Genomic DNA, 26,031 nt, shown 5'->3' with positions numbered 1-26,031 from the left:
GTTCGATGTCTGTCAAGCAAAGGGTTCTCAAGATATTGACCGGACAGTATATTCCTATGTCCAGTTTGACCCTTCACCTTGGACCATGTGACCTCAAAATCATTAGGGGTCATCTTTTCCTGAAGATGTACCAGTGTACCAAGTTCGATGTCTGTCAAGCAAAGGGTTCTCAAGATATTGACCGGACAGTATATTCCTATGTCCAGTTTGACCCTTGACCATGTGACCTCAAAATCAATATGGGTCATCTTCTTCTAAAGATATACCAGTGTACCAAGTTTGATGTCTGTCAAACAAAGGATTCTTGAGACATTCAGTGGTCAATATATTCCTATGTCCAGTTTGACCCTTGACTTTTGACCATGTGACCTCAAAATCAATAGGTGTCATCTTCTCCTGATGATGTACCAGTGTACCAAGTCTGATGTCTGTCAAGCAAAGGGTTCTCAAGATATTGAGCGGACAGTATATTCCTATGTCCAGAGTAGATTGACCCTTGACCTTTAACCTTTTAACCTGAAAAACAATAGGGGTCCTCTTCTTTTTATAACCAACCCACATATGAAATATCATTACAATCAAGTGAATGGTTCTCAAGATATTGAGCGGACAACTCATGGTCTACCACATGGGGTTAAGACCAGCAGTTTGACCTTGACCTTTGACCACGTGACCTGAAAATCCAGAGATCATCTACTCTCTAAGGAAAGCCTCTGTATCAATTTTGGCTATTATCAAGCAAAGGGGTCAAAAGATATTGAACGGACAACACATGGGCTTAAGACCAGCAGTTTGACCTTGACCTTTGACCATGTGACCTGAAAATCAATAAGGATCATCTACTCTCCAGGGGCAACCCCTGTACCAAGTTTGGTTGTTATCAAGCAAAGGGGTCGAAAAGATATTGAGCAGACAACACATGGTCTACAGACCGACCGACAGACCGACCAACAGTTGCAAAACAATATGCCCCCTCTTTTTCAAAGGGGGGCATAAAAATAGTTCTTACTGATTAACACGAATAAAAAATAGTTCTTACTGAACACAGGAATCAACAAGAGATGTTTGTAAAACACATATGCCCCCCATGGTGCAAAATTGACCCCAAAATCAATATGGGTCATCTTCTCCTGAAGATGTACCAGTGTACTAAGTTTGATGTCTGTCAAGCAAAAGGGTTATCAAGAAATTGAGTGGACAGTATATTACTATGTTCAGTTTGACCTTTGACCATGTGACCTCAAAATCAATAGGAGTCATCTCCTCCTGAATATACACCACTGTACTAAGTTTGATGTCTATCAAGCAAAGGGTTCTCAACATATTGAGTGGACAGTATATTCCAATGTCCAGGTTGACCATTGACCTTTGACCATGTGACTTCAAAATCAATAGGGGTCATCTTCTCCTGAAGATATACCAGTGTACTAAGTTTGATGTCTGTCAAGCAAAGGGTTTTCAAGATATTGAGCGGACATTATATTCTTATGTCCAGTTTGACCCTTGACCTTTGACCATGTGACCTCAAAATCAATAGGAGTCATTTTTTTCTGAAGATGTACTGGTGTGCCAAGTTTGATGTCTGTCAAGCAAAGGGTTCTCTAGACATTGAATGGTCAGTATATTCCTATGTCCAGTTTGACCCTTGACCATATGACCTCAAAATCAATTGGGGTCATCTACTCCTTAGGATGTACCAGTGTGCTAAGTTTGATGTTTTTCAAGCAAAGAGTTCTCAAGATATTGAGTGGACATTATATTCCTATGTCCAGAGTAGATTGACCATTGACCTTTGACCTGAAAAACACTAGGGGTCCTCTTCTACTCATAACCAACCCACATATGAAATATCATTATCATCAAGTGAATGGTTCTCAAGATATTGAGCGGACAACACATGGTCTACAGACCGACCGACCGACAGTTGCATAACTTTAAAACTTTTTCAAAGGGGGGCATAAAAATAGTTCTTACTGAACTCATACAGGAATAAACAAGATGTGTTTGTGAAACACAAATGCCCCCAATAATGGCCAATTCCGAAGATGGCCAAGGTCACATGGGCAAATATCTTGGTACCAGTAGTAAGATCTTGTCAAAAGAAATGCTCATGTACAATATGAAAGCTCTAATATTTACCATTTACAAGTTATGACCAATGTAAAAAAAAAAAATAAAAGTAGGTCAAATGTCAAGGTCAAAAGGTTCAATACCAACGGAAAGGTCTTGTCACAAGGAATACTCATGTGAAATACCAAAGCTCTATCTCTTACTGTTCAAAAGTTATTAGCAAGGTTAAAGTTTTCAAAAAGTAGGTCAAATTCCAAGGTCAAGGGGTCAAAAATGTTGGTACCCACGGAAAGGTCTTGTCACAAGGAATACTCATGTGAAAGATCAAAGCTCTATCACTTACTGTTCAAAAGTTATTAGCAAGGTTAAAGTTTTCAAAAAGTAGGTCAAACTCCAAGGTCAAGGTGTCAAAAATGTTGGTACCCACGGAAAGATCTTGTAACAAGGAATACTCATGTGAAATATCAAAGCTCTATCACTTACTGTTCAAAAGTTATTAGCAAGGTTAAAGTTTTCAAAAAGTAGGTCAAACTCCAAGGTCAAGGTCACGGGGTCAAATATGTTGGTACCCACGGAAAGATCTTGGCACAAAGAGTACTCATGTGAAATATCAAAGCTCTGTTCAAAAGTTATTAGCAAGGTTAAAGTTTCAGACAGAATGACAGAGTGATAGAATGACAGACAGGACAAAATCAATATGCCCCCCCCCCCCCAGATCTTCGATCTCGGGAGCATAAAAATAGTTCTTACTGAACTCACACAGGAATCAAAATTTGCTTGAACAAAATTGTAGTAGTTTACTTGCATTTGAAAATCATTTATGGAGAAATGCAAAATTTATAGGCAACATTCAATAGATTAAAATATTATGATACGATATTATATCCCATAGCAGTTTATTTGAATGGTACTATATTTACATGCAGTAACATCTTTTGATTCACAGACCCATCTAATTATAGATTAACAATTGGTTTTAACTTTCATAACCTGCAACACCTACCTGAGATGTAACATACTCACAGTCTATATACAATCATTGTTTAATACTGAATTTAAAACAACCAACTAATACTACCAGATATTCTCACTGTCAAGCACATTACTGACAGACAGATATCAAGGTAAGCGGATGGAGGATCTCCGACAGCTGTGTATTGTGAACGAACGACCACTTGTGACCAAAAAATCATTTTTCCTATCTCATGTAGTCAAGAGTCTGTATCAAGTCTGCCTGATCTTTGACCTTTTGACCCAAAAGGTCATTCTAAAGTACTCAAGAGTCTATACTAAGTCTGCTTGACCATTGACTGTATCCTATAGCAAGTCTCTGCGTGAAATATAGTAACTTCATTTCAAAACTTTAAGGCATATATTCTATTTAAACAGTATTTTATCATGATAATTCACAACACGATCAGACAGCATGCACTGCCTATATAAGTCCTCTACAGAAATTAAGGTATCACTTTAGGTCCAGAAACCATTTTCCTTTATCAGTATCTAGTATGCTTGATATCTGGATCTCAAAATTAATAAGGATCTTCCTCATCCCATGGCATGTCTGAAATATGGTGACTTCAAAAAATAAGGGAAGTCACTTACGGTAATGGAACCACTTACCCATATATACAAGTCCAGACCTTTGACCTTTTCACCCCCAAATTGATAAGGATCATCCTCATTCCATTGCTAGTCAATGGGTAAAGTTGATTAACTCCAGAATAAAAAGGCAATGACTTTAAGACTCACAAACTACTAATAATCCATCTTCATTGACATATGGATACTGTTGAATCATTTTATTTTGTGGGGGTGCAATTTCGTAAATACCCCATCTCATGAATTTCAAACCACAACAAATTACACAATTCACATGATATTTCAACATACAGAAACCATATATCCATGATACGATACAGTCCAATGAAACTGAAAAGTCTCATTAATCCACAACAAATTGGTCACACAAATCAATGATTTGATCCATGGCAAAAATAACCCAATTCCTGTACATACCCAACCAACTTTTTTGCAGGGTATAATAAAAGTTCACTATATCTCCAACACTAATATGAAAGTTGACAAGGCCAATGCTTACATTCATCTACCAATCATTTGGACCCCTATCCATCAGATACTAACTTCCAGCTCTATCATCCACAAACAAAACTTCCAACTGTACCATCCACAAAAATTTCCCTGAGGCTGGGGTGTACCATCTGTTACGACAACTATATGCAAACAGAGACAATACAAATGAAGTTCCTTGTCCTATGACACAACCACCAACATCAAGTTCTAACACTCAGAGGCTTGACAATCACCAATCTTTGTGCAGTCCACAACTATTGTTCCCTGGTTGATATATTGTACAAACAATAAATGAAAGTACCCTTATTGCCAATACCCAATAATAAATGTTTGAATCAATTTTGTCATGTTGGCTGGAAATATCCAAGCTATGTAACTTTGTCTAATTGTAATCAATTAATTCAAAAACTGATTATTGATTTTAACACTGCTCTTATCAATATTTTTATCATTTTGTGGTACACTGTATAGAATTTATGTTCCTTCTGTAATCATTTGTGTACTAGTAATTATCAATGCATCCTATGATGTGGACTGGTATATTTCCAAGGAAATTGTCATTGACTCAAACATAACACATAGTAAACTATTACTGCTATTAATTTCAGGTCAAGATTCTATTATACATGTATTCTATCTCAATTTTAATCTGCTTTTCATTTCATCTCATTAATGTTTCCATTTTTCTTCTCATTTCAGCAATAATACCAGGAAAATAATCAGCTGTTTATTTAAAGAGACACTACAGTACAGCTCATTTTGCACAAAAATCATGAAATGATCGACAATTTTCCCAGAACTTTCTCAAATTTTGTTGCATAGTTGAATGTGTCGATTTTGCGAAAATAAATACATATTTCTAAAGTTGAAAATTCTTGTTTTAATGCAAAAATTACTGGTAATACGTCTTGACACCCATAAAAAAAAAACATTGAGTCTCCTCCTTACGGTTTTCAGATAAATGCGCACAGACAGTTACAGTGCAACATGTCGTCTAGTGAGAGAAAGTGTAGTTGAGAGACCCAGAATTTTGACAGATTCTGCAAGAAAAGAGGTAAAAATAGAACGAGATAAAACTCATACACAAAGTAAAATCTACGTTGGAATCTGTATGACCCTTGGAAAACCAAGAGCTAGAGAAACACAAGCAGGATCCAGGATTTCCGAGGGGGGGGGGGGGGCAAAATCAAATATGAACCAAAATATTCAGTCATTTTGGGTGACAAACCTGGAGTTTTACTCAAAAGAACAAGGTACGATTGTAAACGTAAAAAGGCCCAAAAATTTTCTCTCTATAAAATGTGTCTGGATTAACCTTAATCAGCATGTTAAGAAAGTAAAATAAATGCCAGGTATACTGTGTCAACAAAATCAGAATGATATTCCTAAATGGATAGCATTATGACATCAAGAATAAGACATTTCCCACCTTTTTCTCAAAATAAGCCTGAAAACTGTTAAATGTCATACAGATTATTGCTCAGGAAAAGATGTGCGCATTTGTCGAGCAAAATGAAAATGATATGTATTGTGCATTATTTTAAGATGAAAAACATGCTTGAATATGAATTTGCTCGACGCATACACTTAATTATGATTTATAATTACTTTATCATAAGCAACTAGGGGGAAATCCCATACTTGAAAAGCAAGTGTGGATCCTCTAAGGGGTATTTAAATAAGTTTCCATACAACACGTTTGCTGTCATTCAAAATCATGTGATGTAAATATACATTTACAAGTCTGAGTCCTCAAGAAGAAACCTTTGAATTCCGGTTGATCTTCAAATCGCAGTTGATAGTACATTAATGCATTCAAATTATCATATTATCAGTACGTGTTTCAAAAAACACTTGATTAAAATGTGGAAAACAGCTCTTTTAATTCCTATTCTAGGTTCCTCAGTGCCAGTATAATTTTTTTTCTCAAATGAAATCTTATGCTCAAAAATATTGGAAGGATTATGGAGTCAAGAATAAATTCAATGTAGGAATAACATTTGAATAGTCTTGATCATCAGCAGTGTTTCATGAAAAAGTCAAATGACTGTTACAAGCATGACTAACAGAATTCTCAAAACATGTCAGTCCATCGGCAATGCCAGGCAAATATCTATTTAGCCCACGAAATTCTTTCTTTTGCTATCTTAATAGAATGAATCCGAGAACCTGATACACAAATTGTGCAGAATATTTACCCCCAATTTCTCTAACTCTGCATTACAAATTTCATTTATGCAATAAAGAAAACATATAAATGATGAAAATAATAATGAGGGACAGAATTCTACAGTTAGTCGTGACAAACTGGTGGCAGAGATTGACAGCAAAATATGAAAGGTTGAATACATCAACCTCAACAACAGACCATCCTTTCACTGCATGTGAAATAGAATTGCATATATTCTGTTCTCGTAGTTGAATAAAAGACATCGACATCATTCACTTCATTGAACAATTCCTGAAAACTGATGGCAAATTTTGAATTTTTGCTAGATTTTTTTTTTTATTGGCACAAGTCAAATTTTAATCATCACCAACAGTAATAAAATCAATATTGAACTCTGCTTGTCATATATAATTGGATCCTACCACATAGTTTTGGTGAGAAAATTTACCTTGGAAGCAAGATATATGTGTAAATTGGACATAAAGTTTGTTTTTATTTTTTTTTCCTTTACCAAAATTTTTACTTATACCCAAATACTCTTGCTCATTAATGATTCATCGGTGTATATGGTAAAATCACTAGCCACATTATTGGACCAGTGAGGTTTTGTGCATTATTTACTTAAACAATTAAGTGTGATTTTATTGTCATTATTGCGGTATGACAGATGAAAAGAACATACAAATTTTCCTACGATGCTGGTTACTGTCAACACCCCCAATAATGACAAAACACACTTCATTTTCCATATCTACATCAACACCAAATGAACTTACTGTATGATTTGCGCATTTACAACCATGTTACGTAAAGTGAGATCACTAAATGGAACAAAGACAGGTGGCCAATTTTTTTTTATCCTCGGAAAATTCATAGGTTTGTTTATTTAATGGTTTGTGTGATAATTCACTGAAATTCCAAGTTTTGCTTGTATTTTTAAGGAAAATTGACACACAATGTTTTGGCAAGCTAAACATGTCCTTGCCATGCAAATCATCATTTGGAATTTTGCCAAGTACTGCCTACTGATTTATACAACATACAAACTTGAAATTCTACAACAGAGAAGAGAGATCTATTGAATTAACATCTGAGATGACATCATAATTCATAAATAAGCTATATGTATGGTGCAAAAATGTTCCAATATCATGTATCAATCAGTCTGATATCAATTTCATTCAGATGCTGCCTGTCCATTATGCAAAAAAGCAATAAATCACACATGGTTGACATGACTGACCAGCCAAGCAGAACACTACCTGCTACCCAGAAGATGTATATTTGTATAATAATTACCTATCTATGCATCCTACCCTTTTATGTACCATAACCCAGGTCCCTCTGAATATGCTATGGTGTATATAGCTTAAACTAAAAAAAACAATCAAAGTACAGAATATACTCCTGGGAGATGAACTTTTTCAAACATTCAATTTGAAAGTTCAAAGGGAAAAAAATTAATTGCTGTATAAATATTGCTGGGTTTTTTTAAATTTTACATTGAAACTTCATTGCACACATAACAATGGTTCAATGCATTTGTCATTCATTTACTTAAGACAATTAGACGTGTTATATATCCATTGTTAACCTTCTAATCATCAATGAACTCGCCCATATAGTACTATTATATATATATATATACACACACACACACACATATATATATATATAATCCAAATAGAAAGAGTTGATATCACACAGTCAAAATAACTAAATTAAAAAGCAGGAAAATATGCAGTTCCAAAATATATTCAAATCACTATATATAAATATATATAATGGAACTGCATATTTTCCTGCTTTTTTATTTAAACATTTGTATATATATATATATATATATATATATATATATGCACATATTTTTGTATCATTTTGAAAAATAAACATTGATTTCTTCATATGGTGCTAATTTGAAATAAACACTCTTTATTTTGAATTTTAGATTTAGCATTAGGAAATTTTGTAATTTGCGACTGTGAACGCTGATATAATGGCCACAAACTGAGTTTTACCGGCATCATGTTCAGATACTTAAGAGATCAAATAAACCATAGAGAACATTACTTTCCTATTTTTTTTTAAAAAGAGAGTGCAGGTTCAAAATTAACTGTAGGGGACCTGACATTTATGTTTATTCTATCGGACAGAACCTCTAAACTAGGTCTTATGCTGTAGTACATGAAGTAAGTGAAGGCTCTTACATGTAGGTTTTCACTTCTAAATGCACAGTATTTTGGAAGGAAGAATTAAAATAGGGTTGCATTCAAAGTTTAAGAGGCTGTTCTAGATATTTAACTTTACAGTATTAGCTGCTGGCAGCTAGGTGCTAGATTTTATGTATAAATGCTTCCCTTATAAAAATCAAAAGAAATATCATGAAATTCTTATCGTGCTTTAGTTTCTGATACAAACTAGGATATGTAATTTATTTTGTATATATGGTTTGGTATGGCAACACACATTACCCCCCCCCCCCTCCCCCTGGACAGCCAGCATCCAGAACTACTTTTCTTTCTTCATAAATTGCAGTACTGATGTTATGTGCTTTCTATGAAATAGAAAGTCAACGTATGCAATAAGATACTACTGTGTAATAAACATATTGTTTTCTTTATGTCAAGCAAGACGTAATTAGCGCTAGGATCTACTTAATACAAAGTTATGGTACTCAAATCACTGCGGTGAAATCAATACATTCTCTGTATGATAATTAACAGTTTGAAACAAAGATATCATATTCGAATGATTGGTACATCAAATATTTGTAAATTTTGCAATGTTTATTTTGAAATATATTTCTCACTGAGAATAGGGGATTATTTGATCCGCCTCTCAAAGCCAAATATATTTATATTAATATATAGATAATAAAATATGTGTTACATTTTGTCAGATAACACCACGTCACTTTTACTTGTGGATTGCAGTTATATTTTACTGTGTCGGATTTAATATCGGCAACAATGCAGGGCTAGAAATTGTTATCTAATTTTATTCAATGGTCATTTGGGCTATCAAATTCAATTTTTACTGGTCAATTGATAACTTTTACTGTCCTGTCGGATCAGTGAATATGAAAATGACTGGCCCAAATTTCATGTCCAATGATAATGAAACATCTTCATGATTGGGCCTATACCTTGTTTGTTCAAAATAGCATCAACAGTGGGTTTACTATTCTTATCTATGTTTTTCAATTAAACTTAGAAAAAAGTTGGTATCATCATCACCTTTTTTGTCATTTGTGAAAAAGTAATGTTACCAGATTACGATAGTCACGCAAATTAGACAGCTCATATTAAGAAACTTGTAGCTGAAGATGCACATTCTTAGATATATACTAAACTTGGAACTCATCCTGTGGCTCCTACCTTTGTGTAAAGTATAGAAGAATCCTTCGAGGATTGCTGATTGTATACGCCGCTTAAGACAACTTCTTAGAAACAATACATTCATGAATTTATTTTCATTGAGTTACTTAAAGGGTCTATGCAATGAAATCGTATTTAAAAAGAATTTTCTTTATTGAGTTGACTCACTTGAGGGTAAAAAACCGCATCAAAATCAGCGTAAAAATAACAGTTTTCAATCTCCAATCATCAAAAAATGGAATCAGACTCACAGAAAAACTGTCATCCTATATACAGAGAAACGGATCTACTGCTTGACAACATTCAGCTTTGTAACCCCATACATGTAAAGCTGCTACAGTCTTAAATACAAAGTCCTGACCAAATGTACAAACAACCTTGTAAAATACTGATCGACCTACCATGACAGTTCGTTTACATCATTTGAAAATACTGCTAATGTTTCCAATTTCATACATGAAACTTATATGGCTCTAATATGTGAAACATCCCCAGATAGCATTTAATCTGACAGTATTAGTAACTTATGAATTCAGATCCTAGTTCAAGTCCTCCATCTATTGAACAATTTGGTGCAAGAATTAGACGGACCTACATGTAAACACCGATTTCAACATTAGAAACAAATAATCTAGTTCATAATAAATTCTTGGATACATCTCACATTAGCGTCTTTTATGTGGTTAATGAACATCACGAATAGACCTACACACATACCTTTAGGCCAGTCTACCTGACAAACAGCCATAACTAACAAAGCACTACGGTTGCAGTGTTGAAAAAGGTTTAAGTCTACAAATTATCTTACACTGTAGCTATAGAAAGATAAACTACACGACATAATAAAATCATAAATGGCCCTCATCAACATCTTCCTCAGTTCCTGAGCAAAATGAACCCCACTCACAATGGAGTCCGACATTTTTCTTGCGATAAAACATCTTTTTTAACGATTTGTTTGTACTTACGATTGGAAACAGTTATCTTTTGATGTCAGGTAACACAAAACGATATTCAACTAGTGACTGAGTACTCATCTTTTTCACCTGTCTTCATAATTTACCTGTGACAGTCAAGGCCATCCATCTTCTGACGTAAAAACAATAACAGCGCTACCTAACTCTTGTTACAAAGGAAGGATAACTCAGTGTCTTTGAAACAAAATTATGAATCAAAGTACCGAAAGTACTTATACAAGTTGGTAGAACAACATATTTGATTATATATATTGTGCCGTTACCTATTTTCGATAGTATCCTAATTTCGATAGATTATTATTTTTAACGATCATTCGATATTGTAATGTCATTTTTCGGAACGTTTTTTCCCAAAATCAGCGTCAGTAACAAGAAGTGTCAGATAGCCAAAAAGATCGAGAATTACGCTTTTCAAAGAGGTAAGACTACAATTCTGTATGCATCTTTTCTGAAAACGCCATTTTTCCCAATGCCAAAAAACCCATAATGAAAATCTGATTATTTCCCGTCGAAAACAGCGTCCTATTCACCTATGCTGTCGTCTGATAATAAACTCAATGCTGTGTTCTAAAAATAGATAAGCCTCTCTTTGGGTGAACTATCGGTTCAAGAGAACAGTATGGAAACGCATTATAGTTAAAATACCATACGTTTTTAAAAACAATCTATGTTTTAAAATTTGTTTTTATTGATCTCTTGTTTATTTCTTTGCAGATATTTTCCATCCAGAGAGGAAATTATAAGAATGATGATCCAGAGGCCTTGGCCAATGCTTTCCAGTCGGTAAAATGTGGAATGAGTGTCCATGCTGAATTGTTACTGCCAAATGTTTCCAATTCCCCTAGACAACTTTAAAATATGATAAATGGGCGTAATAACATTGGGCGTGTGTCTTCAGGACCTTCACCACTTTTTAAAAATTGTTTGAAGTTGCTTTATTTGTTCATTATTTAATGTAATCAATTTGGTCGAAAAAATAAAAATAAAAGAATCATTCTATTTAATGTTGTTTTAACACTAACAGCGCACCATACTTACTATCGAAATTAGGTGACGTCAGTCAAAACAAATTTGATTATGGCGGATCTAATGAAAGTTGAAATGCTACCTGGATTTTGATAGTTTTAAACAAAAAACAGCATATATTATTTAGATAGAGTTAATTGATTAGAAAAGATAAAATTCAGGTGAGAAATAATTCCTGAATATATTAAATATGTAAAAATAGTACTGCACTATCGAAAACCGGTGACACCAGGATATATATATATATATATATATATATATATATATATATATTGTAATGGGTGTGTATTTTATTAACATGCTTTTTGCCGTCACCGGTGTCACTATATCTGTGTCACGCGCAGCACCTGTGACGTTGCTAAGTAAACAACAGTAACTTTGTAGGTAGGTTTAATTTTAAAGTGAGTTGTTACATCGTAGAGCTAGGGGTAGGACGTGTTATTGATAACTGTATATTTTAATGTTAACTTAGAGAATAAATCGTTTATATTATATCCAAATCACGGAGACTGCTTAGTTTATCTTTTATTATCCTAAATTGACATTCGGGACAAAAGGAGATATATTTTCCTAATTTACGGGGACTGATGTTCTCATGAGAAGGATTTGAAATCCTCGTGCTACATGTACATCCATTCCCGTTACAGAATTTTGTCCCTAGCATACAAATCAATAATGATGAATCGTTTCTCCTTTGATCCACCTGAATTATTTATGTTGATAAAATTATAGCCCTGAGAAGGAAGAGAGACGAAGGAAAAGACAGACTAAACTCTTTTTAGGGATTAAATTTTAGTATGCCTACATCTAAGGTACATAAAGGACATAAATGTCTTTCTAAAGGAACATTTTTGTATCTACCGGTTTCAATAACTAAGCAGTGAGACGATAATCTTAACTTATATATAAGCTTTTTATACTGCATAGTAATTCTTTCAGGTAGGTAGGATTGCAAAGTAAAATGGTCAATCAAATGTTCATAAATTCTACATTTTGAGGAAGAGTTGATATCAGAAAGGATTGTTTGTTTACAATTATCAAAAATACGTTGCTAGGTAGCAACTGAAAACATGTATTGCGGCTTCAAAGTACATTGATTTAGCCATAAGTTCATCAATCCAACATTTGACAAAACACCTTTAAGATTTACTACCGTACCCAATTTTTAAAGTTATGCTTGCTATTCAATTCATCACACATGTAGTCATAACATGATTTCAATTTTTTTTTTATTGATAAAAGCTTTAACCAATATTCTAAGATTCGTAAAACACGAAGCATTTACACCACTATCACACCGTCATACTTCATGTCCGTGTGAAGCGGTGCAGTTTATACCCCTCGTGGATATCTACATTCTACATTCATTTTGTCAGAATTCCTAGCTGTTATTATTGACATATTAAATCTATTTGTATCAAGATTCATACGCACATTGTCCACAGCTGCGTCGCATTCATGAGGTAATGTATCTCGTTACAATGGGTAATTTACTGTTGCACATATCCCACAAAAAAGTCATTTTGACCACACAACAATATGAACGAATGATAACAATAAAGGGAAAAATATTGGAATTATTGGAAATATACACATTTTACAACAAAATATTCTTTTAAGTACCTAAGAATATTTGTCCTCATCACACGGTGCGAAGTCAGTCATATGATTTACGGAAAAGCTTACTAGTTTAAAGTGATGTAAGAAAACAGACGCAGGTCCGCAGAAATTTAAAACCAAAATTAACATCCATTACCGTCTTCCTTGTCCCAACACATCTCTGTCATCTTTTGGATTGGTTATCACCAAATCGCGAAAATAAAACTAAACGATATGACGCCGGCATATGAACCCCATTAGCGCTTCATGGAAAGTATGCCGACGTAATGCGTAAAGCATTGCAGCTCATACCCTCATGTATTTTTAGAATTGAAGTTTATTTCTTATATTTACATTCTACCGGTACTTTCCTTTCTGTCGGAATTCCTATCTGTTAAAGGGATGTACTATATATATATATATATATATATATATATATACCAAAATTTACGCACGCGTTTTTCTTAACTGCGGCGCAATCATGAGGAAATGGCTATCATTAAAATCTGTAAAGGTTTCAAAGGCAAAAACATTGGAAATGTAATTTTTTTTTTATCTTATCTGTTATATTTTAATTCGTAATTTCGTATAACTGTATCAACTTGTACTATGAATGGTAATTTCGATATTGTTAATAAAACGAGAGTGTGCAAAATATTAAGGCTTTGTCATATAGTAAATTTGGAACTTAATGGATGGCGGCATACTTTTTATATGAAATTCATGGGACTCGGGGAATACTTGCATGTTTTGGTGACTGCATTGTTTGTATAAACATACTTGATTTCGTCTTCTGGGTTCCCTGGGGAACATAGGGCCGCAACACGCTCTTCCAAAGTACACGGTTCTGGGCGATCCTCTTTAACTCAGTCCATGTCATTCCAGCAGCCTTCACTTCATCGTTTATGCTTCTGCGCCAGGTCTGTCTGGGTCTTCCTACTTTTCTTTTGTCCTGCTGGTTTCATTCAAGGGCTTGTCTGGTAACGTTTGACGGGGACTTTCGAAGAGTGTTGCCAATCCAGCTCCACTTCCAAGTCTATTTGGAACTTGCTTGGTCTTACTCCTCATAGATATTACACACCATAAACTGAATCTTTTTTAGGGAGTGGGGTTTACTCTCAACGAAGGGTATGCATACACGTTTATATATTAGGCAGGAAAATATGTATTTTGTTAAACATTAAAGACGATAGTGAAGAGGGCGATGGCATCCATGAGTGAGCTGCTATATCGCTGACGAATGACAACAGGAAATTGTTGGAATTTTATACAAATTTTACTATTTGTTCAAGACTGGTTCTGATATTCAATCAATACAGCGACCCCCGTGCATACGTGGGGTGTTCCAAAAATAATGTTACTTACAAATGCTTCTTCTACACTACAAATGTTTTGATCGTTTTAACTTGTCTGCTCTTCAAACTACACTCCATCTTCCTGAAGACATCTTTTGAACCGGTCAATCCACTTTTGGAAGCACAGTTCACACCCTTTAATATGAACACTATTCAGATAGTCAGACCTAGGGGCATTTTTGGAATTCTTTTTCCTGATAGGTGGTACTTTAGTTTGGGAAACAGAAAATAGTTGCCGGGAGTGGGGAAATGTGGCGAATAGGGAGGATGTGGGAGAGCTATATTCTGACTCCAACAAATCACTGGATACTTACTTAATAAACCTAATTAATCTACTGTAGAATTAGATGTGTTTTTGTTCTTAAACATGTATCATCTGAATTGATGTATGTACATAAAAGTGATGCAGCTTTTATTTAATATGCAGATATGAACTTTACAACGTCATAACTCATTTTAAAAATTTTCAAGGAGTGTCACTGAAATATTTCATCATTTCATTTGTTGATATTATCATTAACTGATAAAACTTGATAAACCATTTTTTGTGCTTTATACACACATACTTCACTACAGTGTCATTTGTATATCATATCAAATCCATATACTCCATATTCCGGGATAGTAAAATCACATGAAGCCTCAACCTCACTCTATACTACAGAGAACTTATTCAAGTGTCGAGTTTTCGTGGTTTTTAACAGTTGGCATCTTCACTGGAACTTATTACGCAGGAGTTGTTTTTTTTATTTTTAACATTATTGATAAAAAATATTGAAATAGCAGTATATAGCTAATGTCCATTTTTGTTTGTCTAGAGGGATATGTTTCTTTCAGAATATTTCAAAAATCATATTTTAAGGCATGTACAAGTCAGTTGAACTGATGTTATTTGAAATCAACATTTGAAGTATATCAATAGCAATTGGAGCAAGATGTTTCTCAATCAAAATTTGAATGTCGGCAGATGAAATCCAAATATACAAAAACATTGCTAAAATTATAGGAATATTGAAAATATTGAGCGCCTTGTCAATAGTATTGATTCTTATCTAAATTCACACTTCTCTGGAAAATAATATAAACTGGGCTTCTGTGAGAAACCACAAATGACACATACAGAAAGTACTAAAGCAATATAAATATGTACTTTGATGTAACATTGTAAACTAACATGAGTATTATACTGAAAATATTGACGAATCTCCCAAGCCAAAGTTAGAAGCTTACGATAAACATACATTGTACATTGAGTTGCCAAATAGTGACGAGTGCGGACACTTTATGCTTCCTTTGTGGGGCGAAAAACGTAGGAAACGACAACATAGGAAATAAATATTGAAACAACTGTCCACACAGTTTTATAAACGAAATGGAATCATTCCTTTGAAAATATTAGCTAACATTATAGAAAAGATCTGGGGGAGAGAGAGAGAGAGAGGGGGGGGGGGTCTGCTCACATACAGATCTTCTAGCTGGTTGTGGTACAGGATATATAACGAAAGCTGGAAGACGACCTTGGACTAGAAGTCACTTGATTACCACCACAGCGGATCCACTAATATCTGACCGCGTCTAGGTATGTGGATTGAAACACATGGTGCTGATCGGGGCCACCTGTTAAAAGACGTCGAGTCGACCAGCAGATCTAATCAGTCAAAATTCCAAAAACTATCTACAAGTACATATACATCTATATCTATTTACATTTTGTGAAAACCCCTTGAAGCTCCCCACGGCTGGATGTAAATTTCTCATGTCATGCAAAATGAAAGGTCAGTAGGCGGGGTCTATGGAAATAAACATGGAATTTTATTAAAACAGGCCTATGTTTATCATATATTTTCATTTTTATTTCAGATGTGAATATAAGGAATGACTGCCTACTTAAATTGTTGGGTATGTGAGGTAATCATCAACAACGGATAATTCATGCACGGATTCGGCGTCATGCAAATCACGTTTACCATCACCTCCAATACCTTACGAAATAGACAGTAATTCCTTACATCAAAACCCTTTAAACCTGGAAGAAAACGTGACATAAAACATCTATTTTGTTATGAAAAAACATTCACAAACAAAATGATATTTGCTCAGCAGCTGTTAAGACCACCTTTCTTATATATAAATTGAAGTGAATTGTTGTTTTCCTGCTTTGAAAGCAAATCAGATGACATTTCTCAAATGTCCTACGAATGGTGATTCTAAATATTGGTAGATCATGTATTGTCCGTTCAATATCTTAAATTGATAACCCTTTGATTGACAGACATTAAATTTAATGAATTTACCATTTTAATGGCATTGCAAATGACCCTATTCATACTGAGGTCGTTCTCGAAGGCCACAGGGTGAGACCAGAGTGTTGTCAACTCTGTATATTCTGTGGTTGACAAAATCACACCTGATACACAGATTAGTCATGGATAGTATACGTACGTTTTTGATATCAGGTCAAAGGTCAAGAGCTTTCTAACCAGGGTCGTAGCGGCTAGCCTATAGCTGCTAGGCTAGATACCTCGGTCTATTGAGCACACTGTATGAATTAGCGCTTGTTATCTGTAGGTAGGGTTAGTCTAGATGTTCGTTCAAAGTCAAGTGAGCCTATGTTTTAGCTCACCTGGGCTGAAAGCTCAAGTGAGCTATTTTGATCACCGGTTGTCCATCGTCTGTCTGTCCATCCGTAAACTTTTCACATTTTCTATCATCACCTTCTTCAGAACCACTGGGCCAATTTCAGTCAAACTTGGTACACATCATCCATGGGTGAAGGGGATTCAGGTTTGTACAAATGAATAGCCATGACCTCTTCAAGGGCGTGATAATCACGAAAATGTAAAAATAGGGCGGGGTTATTTAAAAATCTTCTCAAGAACCACTGGTCCAGAAAAGTTCAAATTTACATGAAAGCTTCCCAACATAGTGCAAATTCAAGTTTGTTAAAATCATGGCCCCGGGGGTAAGGTGGGGTCACAATAGGGAATCTAAGTTTTACATGCGATTATGTAGGAAGAATTTTTAAAAGGCCTTTTCTCAAGATCCACTTGGCCAGAAAAGTTAAAAACTTATATGAAAGCTTCGTGGCATAGTACATATTCAAGTTGTTCAAATAATGATCCCTGGAAGTAGGGTGGGGTTACAATAGGGGATCAAAGTTTTACATGCGAGTATAAAGGGAAAATCTTTAAAGAACCATTGGACCAGAAAAGTTGAAATTTACATGAAAGGTTCCTGATATAGAGCAGATTCAAGTTTGTTCAAATCATGGCCCCCGGGGGTAGTGTGGGGCCACAATAGGAGATCAAAGTTTTCCATGCAATATATAGGGATTTTTAAAAAAAAATCTTCTTAAAAACCACTGGGTCAGAAAAGTTCACATTAATATGAAAGCTTCCTGATATAGAGTAGAACCAAGTTTGTGCAATACACGGTCCCCAGGGGTAGGGTGTGGCCACAATAGGGGGTCAAAGTGTCATATGCTGATATGGGAAAAATCTTTTTAAAAATCTCTCGAACTATTCAAGCTAGGGCTTTCATATTTTGTATATACATTTTTTACAAAGAACTTTAATGTGGTGCACTAGTGTGTGATCTTGTGACCTTGAACTGAAAGTTTGATATACTTTTAAAGAGGTATGCTACACCAGAGAAAATTGATGTAGATGAAAGGTGAAGGATATGTACAACAATATTTTGAAGTTGACAATTTTCAATTTTACTTTATTTTGTCAAAAAATACAGTTTTAGTAGAAGGTAATCTGAAATTTTTTTCAGCAGTCGGTATTCTAACCTACTGAGCTACTCGGCTATGTATTTAAATGGAAAAGGAAAAGTCAAATATCGCTGATATCGATTTTTTCATCCATGTTTTTAAAGGAAGTCAGCCATTATGACGATGTAGAATACTACCTTAATAAAAATCTGACTTATTTAACACCTCTTGAACTGTTTAAGGTAGATCTTTCATATCTTGTATATATATTTCTTATGACAAGACCTTTCATTTGATATCATGATCCTTGACCCCGTGACCTTGAAGTTGGGGTTTAACCTACGTTTAAGAAAACATAACCTATTGAATATGTTCGGAGCTATTTTAGATGTGGCTTTCATATTTTGTATACAGAATCATTATGGGAAGATCTTGTACATACTGGTGTTTGATCTTTTGACCCTGGGAGTCTGGCCTACTGTTTGGAAATTCCCGACTTATTCAATATCTTCTTAACTATTTAAGGTAGGACTTTAATATTTTGTATATAGGTTGTTTGTGACAAGACCTTATTATTTTGTGAAGCTTGATCTTGTGTCCTTGACCTGGAAGTTTGACCTACTTTTAAAAAAATCTTAACTATTTAATATTTCCTGAACTGTTTAAGATAGAGCTTTCATATTTTGTATATAGGTTTCTTATGGCAAGGTCTTCATATAATACCATGATGAATGACTTTGTGACATTGGTCTTATCCAGAACAGCAAGATCATATTAGTCATATTTGTGCTGAGGCATCTCTGTGCTATGTGAATTCATTTTCATTTATGTTGAGATCCTCTGAGGCTGGGTTGGTGCCACAATATGAGGTCAAAATTTTTCATGAGAATAAAGAGTGATAAAAGAAATCACAGCAGCTGAACAATGACAGGACCAAGATGACTTGGGTGAGCGACGTGGCCCATGGGCCTCTTGTTTAAACATGGGTTTGAATTTAAGGGAAAGGGGCATATTTAAGCTCAGCGTTGTGTTCAAATCTCTAAGAGGGTAATTTATGGCCTTGGGTAATTTAATCCTGCATGCATGGTTCACATGAAAAACTATTACCCGTGCAATATTCTGAATGGCAAATTTATTGATGAATCATTTATACAGAGAAAAACAATCAACTAATCGAGGTCCATGTGTAATAAACCACACACTGTCCTACACAAATCGGTTATTCACCTCTTAGTAGATTCTCAGGTGCAACTGCATCTTTGTGCATCATCAATTAAAACATCAAAATGACCATGACATCACAGTTACTATGACCACTGTTGTAAAAATAATTTACAATGATAAATATTGTTAGCAATATATCAGTTTTCTCCATATACATATATACATCTCCTCCATAATACGTATGCACTGTCTCTCCCAGCGAAACGGACTGGTCATTATTCTTTTAAATTACAGACCATTGTCACGATTTCGCTCATAAATTCCCGCAACGATAACTAAATATTTTCTGCGATATATCAATTTCCTCCATATTACAATGTATATATAGACAACATATATGTGTACTGTCTCTCCTTGTGGAACTGGCGAGTCAGGTCATTATTTTTTTAAATTATTGACTGTTGCCAAAACCTAACTCAGAATTCTCCGTAATAACAAAATACAGGTGAATATCAGTATCTCGAATACGGTTGCTATCTCCGATACCCCACTTATGTCCAAGTCGATCCCGGTCCCCGTCTGTATTTCTTTAGTTATATAAATGATTTTAACCTCCGATATCTCGAATATGGTAACCGGTAATCTCGAATACCAAACTTTTGTTTTGTGTTTGTCCTATCTGATAAATAAATATACATGTATGATTAAACAACATTTTACTTAATTTTAAACATCTCTGGAGTTCTTCAAAATTATCGCTTAAAATTTGTCTCTCCATTGTTATATCAGCTGAGGGATTCAAGCTCCCGAGAAACTTGTTAACTTTGTCATGTTTGTTCGGTCTAGGGAAGTTACAAACCTCAATATTTTAATCTTATCTTTTTTCCTTTTTGTTAAATTGTTGTTCAAAGTGCTACATTTATCAATGTTTTAAATTACTGTTTTACTAAATTGTTGTCATGTACTTGCAAGTATTTTTTCACATCTCAGTATTCTCTATGAAAGGTGAAGATAACGAACAGTGATCAGTCTCATAACTCCTATAAGCAATACAAAAGAAAGACTTTGGCAAATACAGACCCCTGGAGATACCAGAGGTGGGATCAGGTGCCTAGGAGGAGTAAACATCCCTTTTCGACCGGTCACACCCATCGCGAGCCCTATATCTTGATCACGTAAACGGATTTTTCCGTTGTCAAAATCAATGTGCCAAAAACGGCCTAACAATTGGTATGAAACAAGTTAGACAGCATTCGACCCAATGATAAGTTGTATTGGCAAGCTATCAAATTATTAAAGATGTGTTTAGACTCTAGTTAAATTCTGGTCTGTATACTTGGAGTTATGACCAACATGATACACCATTTTTTTCTATGATTGAAATCCATACTCCATGCAAAACCTAGATATAATTTTCACAGCTGCATACCTCTTTTGTGATTTTTTTAATTACAAGTTTTAATATTAAAAAATTTCAAAGGTCCTGTATTCTATTGCAAACTGTCTCTATAGTATATTCAACTTGGACATGAAATGAAGCATGCATACAATTCAGTATTATTGTTTGTAAAATAGTTGAATTAAAAGTTTGAAATCTTAATAATATGTTTTTGTTCATTGATATATTTGCAATATATATATATATATATATATATATATATATATATATATATATATATATATATATATATATATATATATATATAGCTGTCCTATCAGTGTTGAAAATTAAAAAAAAGTTGAGTCCTATTAGTATGCAAGTCAAAATAAATGTGTTTCCTATTGCATTTTGCACCGGTCCCAAATCCCCAATAAATTTACAGTGTATATATTGACCGGTCCCTAATTTCAACTGGATGTAAATTTCTTAGTTCGGGCAAAATTTTGAAAGGTCAGTGGAAGAGGACTACAGAAATTAACATGGATATGCAGTATTTTTAGTTTGTCGATTTTATATTTTCATGTTTGCTTCAAATATAGATATATTATTAAGGAATCACTGCCTACTTTGTTGTGTAAGTGGGGATAATTAACTACAGCGGACAACGTGATACTAAATATATGTATAACAGCGGGTGATTAACTTATTAAGATGAAAAACGTGACAATGTGTGCATCCCTATAATTAACACTATTTACATTGTAGTTAATCACCTCACGTACCCGAGAAAATAGAGAATGATCCCTTATCTAACCCCAGTCCAACTGCGAGGCATCTAATTCCTGGCGTTGGTAAATCTTACAGTTTGGGCGTTTAGTGCCGTCTTGGACCATAAATAGGATTAAATTCACTAAACATGTCTAAAAATAGATAAGAATACATGATATTACGGGTAGTGTATTTGATATTACACCTATATTATCAGCGTGCTTTATAGATTTCAAAGCGAGCTTGATTTAAACAAGTTTTACAACACTTAATACATGGAGCGCCAAACCAACATATATTCAAATAATTGAAGATATCTTTATTTATTTGAAGATATCATTCTAATTATTGCGCGCATCAAATAAATTATTGCTCACACTGTTGCGCACAATAACTGAACTAATGCGCGCATCAATTCAATTGATGATAGAAATAACACTTGATATGCACAGAATCAATTATTGCGCACAAAAATTGATCTAGTGCGCGCGTTAATTCAATTGATGAGAGTGTAAATTGATTTTTATGCGCTCATCAATTTAATCATTGCTCACGTCAGAGTGTTGTTTATCTTACAGCAGATCTATATCATTACACAGTTTCTTCGATGACAAAGACAGTGACATAAGTGTTTTGTGATTTTCGGTTTATCCTGTACCTTGAAACAGGTCTCGAGTGACAATGTTTGAATGACACTAAATTGTTAGATAAGACATTGTACTCGCTTGTTTTTCATTATTATTTTTAGCTGACTGGGGGAAAATCAATTTCGTATTACAGCCATTATCATTAATTAAACCACGGTAATGTAACCATTCATGTCTGTAGAACAAACCAGACCCACACTTACAGAAAGCAGACTCAAAGAAAACTCTGTAACCGCATAAATGTATACACGATCTATGTAATATATAATATCCATTTTTTCTTTAAGTGTGTGTGATAGACTCCTCATTCAGAACTGCTAGTAAAACAAAAGACTAGTGATGAGCTGATGTTTCATGCAAGTATCAGAAATAATATGTAAATCAAGTCAATATGATTGGTGTGTCCTGTAGATGTGTAAAAGGGTTTCCAAATTATCAATTGAAATCCTTTTAGGGGTCAATTGGGGTAAAACAACATTGGTTTATTCCTACTAAAACCTGATCGACTTCCCTGTACATTTTCTGCAGTAGCCAAACCATAGTGTGGAATATGATTGTGTTATTAGGTTTCGGAATTTTAATTTTTTTTGTCCCGGTGTCTGGAAAAATACGTCACATTTTGAAATAAATCATATTTTGGAATATGCAAATTTTAATTACTTATGGATATATATACCCACACTGGGAGACAAGCAGGAGTCCACAATTTACCTCCCCCTTTATTTAATCAAAAGTCTTCTGTTTAAATAGAATGTCTGCTTCATTCACTTCCTTAATAATTTCAGACTATTACTGAATTTATTTTATGAAATACCGACAATCGCTGTAAGAGACAATGCGTTCGAGGAAGGGGTCAGTGTAAAGTGACTTTGAATGGAAAATGTTAAAATCATTTCAGTAATACCGATGAAAAAGGGCAAAAGATCTATACATAGTTAAATGATCTGATCTAATTTTCTTTACAGTAAGCTCATTACATTGAACAATTCAGTAGGAGGGTTAGTATTCTTTTTTTAAAAAGACATTGACTTAAAAAGTTTCATATATATTAGATATACATAAATCAAACGACGGGGGAGAACTCTTGGTTGTCTAGATATTTCTATTGATGATCAGTTCATTACTTAAGTTCACATAAACACCAAAGAATGTAGAAGATGCCAACATGGATAGATTAACATATGCAAGTACACCAGGAAATTTGATATTTTGTGGAGATTTTATTTGTGTATTAGATAATACAAGTGTCTGACGTGTTTGATACCGATTGTTAGACCGTTCTTGGCACACTGATTTTAACTATGGATTACTCCGTTTACCTGGTCAATATATAGAGCTCACGGCGGATGTGACCCGTCGACAGAGGATGCTTACTCCTCCTAGGCATGTAGCAATCGAATTCATACTAAATATTCTGTTTAGTATGTAGTCAATTTTAGAGTTAATAAAGGTGCAAAATAATGGCAATTTTTAAAATGTACGGGGACATAAATAACATCTGAAAATTCTATGTTAAGGTTCGGAGAGTCATGACGGAGGTTTCTGCTTTCTGAACGCTTTTTGTGCAATTTATAAATGTGTATTGATAAAAAATGTGTGCGTGTGGAGGGGATCCTATACATACAACAGAAAATATACCACCTGGGCAACAGAAACCAGAGACAGTTTGTTCGCAGGATCACATAGAAAGGTAAGGACAAATGTCAGTACAAAGAAAGACAGGTCTCACAAGTGGTTATAGTATTACCTTAAGTTTGGGAGATATTTGGTCAGTGGATTTAGGAACAGGGTGAGGCTACACTTGGCGAGATTAGGGTGAGACTAATTCCTCATTATGGATTTGAGGTTTAATTGAGGTCTCTAAACGGACCCTTACATGACTTTGGCATGCCAACATGTAACGATGTCTATAGATGCATATAACTACAAAACACGTATTTTCATTTTGCAGTTTTTACTTTCTGTAAGTACTTATAAAACTGACTGGACTGTGTTTCCCCAGACTCCACCATATGCCGTGCTGCAGTGGCAATGACTTTCTGTTGATGATATGTTCTAGTCCAGACGAAGTCAGTAGACCTATGGGAGATGGTTACATGTATATACAAACTGATTGAATACTGATATTATATGTGCATCAATAGGGATTGCTATGATGTTATGAATATATATACACTGTAATTGTATACTATCAAAGTAGTTACAATCTTACTATCATTACCGAGAAAATAGAATAAAATACCAAATTTGATATAAATCATTTGTTTCTTGCAAATTTAATGTTTAATCGTTGAGAAAGAGGTACTGATTATTTGATATACAAAATAATAATGACAGAAATATTTAAATATGCCTGAACTACATGTAGTGCGTAATTAAATATTGAAGAAATCAAATTTGCTTACCCTCCACTTGACTCAGAATTTGACAGTGAGACTTTTTGTGGCTCTGGACATCCCATGTGTGAATCGTTGGCTCTGTGTGAAAATGTGATCTTTGAAAAATTGTCTCCACCAAGTTTGTAATCCAAATAATGTTGATGTAGCTTTTCACAAACAAAGCATTCAAATCCCACAAAAATGTTAAAATCATTCCTTTCACTAGATCCTGATGGATGTGTGTGCCAACTACGCTCCTGCAAGTTAATTTTCAGAAAGGAATTTGTTATCCCTCCCGATTTTTTATGGCCTAAGAACTTTTCATACTCCTTATCATTTTCATTCAAGAATTGCAAATACTTTGCCAGTTCTCCAGGTGAATCAAAATCTTGGGCCAGTATAATACTTCTGTTATTTGGCTCCCAATCTCGAACATCAGGTGACCCCATATAAACAGGAACAGAACCCAAGTGCAATGCTCGCATTAATTTCTCTGTCATATAATCCCTACAAATAGCATTTTCAAAGGAAATGTGAAATTTGTAGTAAGAAATAAAATCCAAGAATATTTCATCCTCATATGAATCATCGGCTTTTTTCATAGATTCTGGAAGATCTTTGTTGTGAAGACATTTCCCATAGGAATCAACCTTTATGTATTTCATCAGCTCCTGAACATACGTATCTCTATCAGATGCAACATCTGCATGCGACTGTACATATAAAACTGGGGCATAGCCATTTTCTTTAATTTTCCTGTTTTTCTCCCTGATAGGCACAGGGTTTCTGTCTGTTAAGTAACCCATAGAGTAGATATTCTGAGTGGTCAATGGATAGTCTGACTCTCTTCTAAATGTTGCAGTAAAGTTAAATAGCTCAATGAATTCCACGTGTGATAACAGATAATTATTCATGGGAGACTCCTCGTGAATTAAATTCCACGTATGCTCAGATTTCCTTGGTAAAGGCAAATCATACGGTTTTACTCTCGTACCATAAAATATTATTCCTTTAGTTCTTGAATCATCCAGGTAAGACCGATCTGAAGCTGACAAGCACTTGGAATACTCCCCACAGTCAATATACTTTAAAGAGGATGAATCTTCATGCGGGTATACATTTCTCCACCACCATAGTATGACTGGAAGATCATATGCAGATGGGTCTGCAAGCATGACATGGAATAAGACAATGGTATATCCCAATAGGTTGAAAATGTTGATTATTACAGGGTCATCATAAGAACTTATGTGGATCCTACTCATTATTTATACTAAGATAATGTCCCTCAGAGGGAATAATGGATCACA

General features: G+C 34.5%; 2 protein-coding genes across 4 annotated transcripts in view; both read right to left on the bottom strand.

Moving 5' to 3' along the window:
* Positions 1–10,839, bottom strand: part of LOC125671846 (E3 ubiquitin-protein ligase MARCHF1-like) — a 39,007-nt gene extending 28,168 nt beyond the window's left edge. Inside the window, exon 1 of one of the 3 annotated variants that reach the window (XM_048907814.2) lies at positions 10,775–10,839. The gene's annotated coding sequence lies outside the window, so the exon portion shown is untranslated. Of the gene's footprint in view, positions 1–4,171; positions 5,083–10,679 lie in introns of those variants that run through there. The other 2 variants (XM_048907811.2, XM_056164384.1) reach the window with 2 other exon arrangements.
* Positions 10,840–21,352: 10,513 nt separating this feature from the next.
* On the bottom strand, positions 21,353–26,026 carry LOC125671836 (alpha-(1,3)-fucosyltransferase 11-like). Its single transcript, XM_048907784.2, has 3 exons — positions 24,749–26,026; positions 24,328–24,422; positions 21,353–21,848 (listed from the first exon to the last, which is right to left on the bottom strand). The coding sequence occupies exons 1-3, from the start codon at positions 25,984–25,986 to the stop codon at positions 21,802–21,804; spliced, it is 1,380 nt and encodes a 459-aa protein (XP_048763741.1). The 5' UTR covers positions 25,987–26,026; the 3' UTR covers positions 21,353–21,801.
* Between the last annotated feature and the right edge of the window lie 5 nt (positions 26,027–26,031).

The sequence above is a fragment of the Ostrea edulis genome, chromosome 4 (assembly GCF_947568905.1).
Source record: "Ostrea edulis chromosome 4, xbOstEdul1.1, whole genome shotgun sequence".
Classification (NCBI taxonomy): Eukaryota; Metazoa; Mollusca; class Bivalvia; order Ostreida; family Ostreidae; genus Ostrea; species Ostrea edulis.
Note: the sequence above shows the minus strand (reverse complement) of the source record. Positions and strands in the feature narration are given on the sequence as shown.

Bases quoted from the DNA above. Each gene is read 5' to 3' on its own strand.
- LOC125671836 (XM_048907784.2), bottom strand. From the start codon at position 25,986: ATGAGTAGGATCCACATAAGTTCTTATGATGACCCTGTAATAATCAAC. The intron at 24,423-24,748 runs GTAAGCAAATTT...CATCTCCCATAG, and splicing joins AATTCTGAGTCAAGTGGAGG to GTCTACTGACTTCGTCTGGA. The intron at 21,849-24,327 runs GTCAGTTTTATA...ATCTATTTTTAG, and splicing joins GTCTGGGGAAACACAGTCCA to ACATGTTTAGTGAATTTAAT.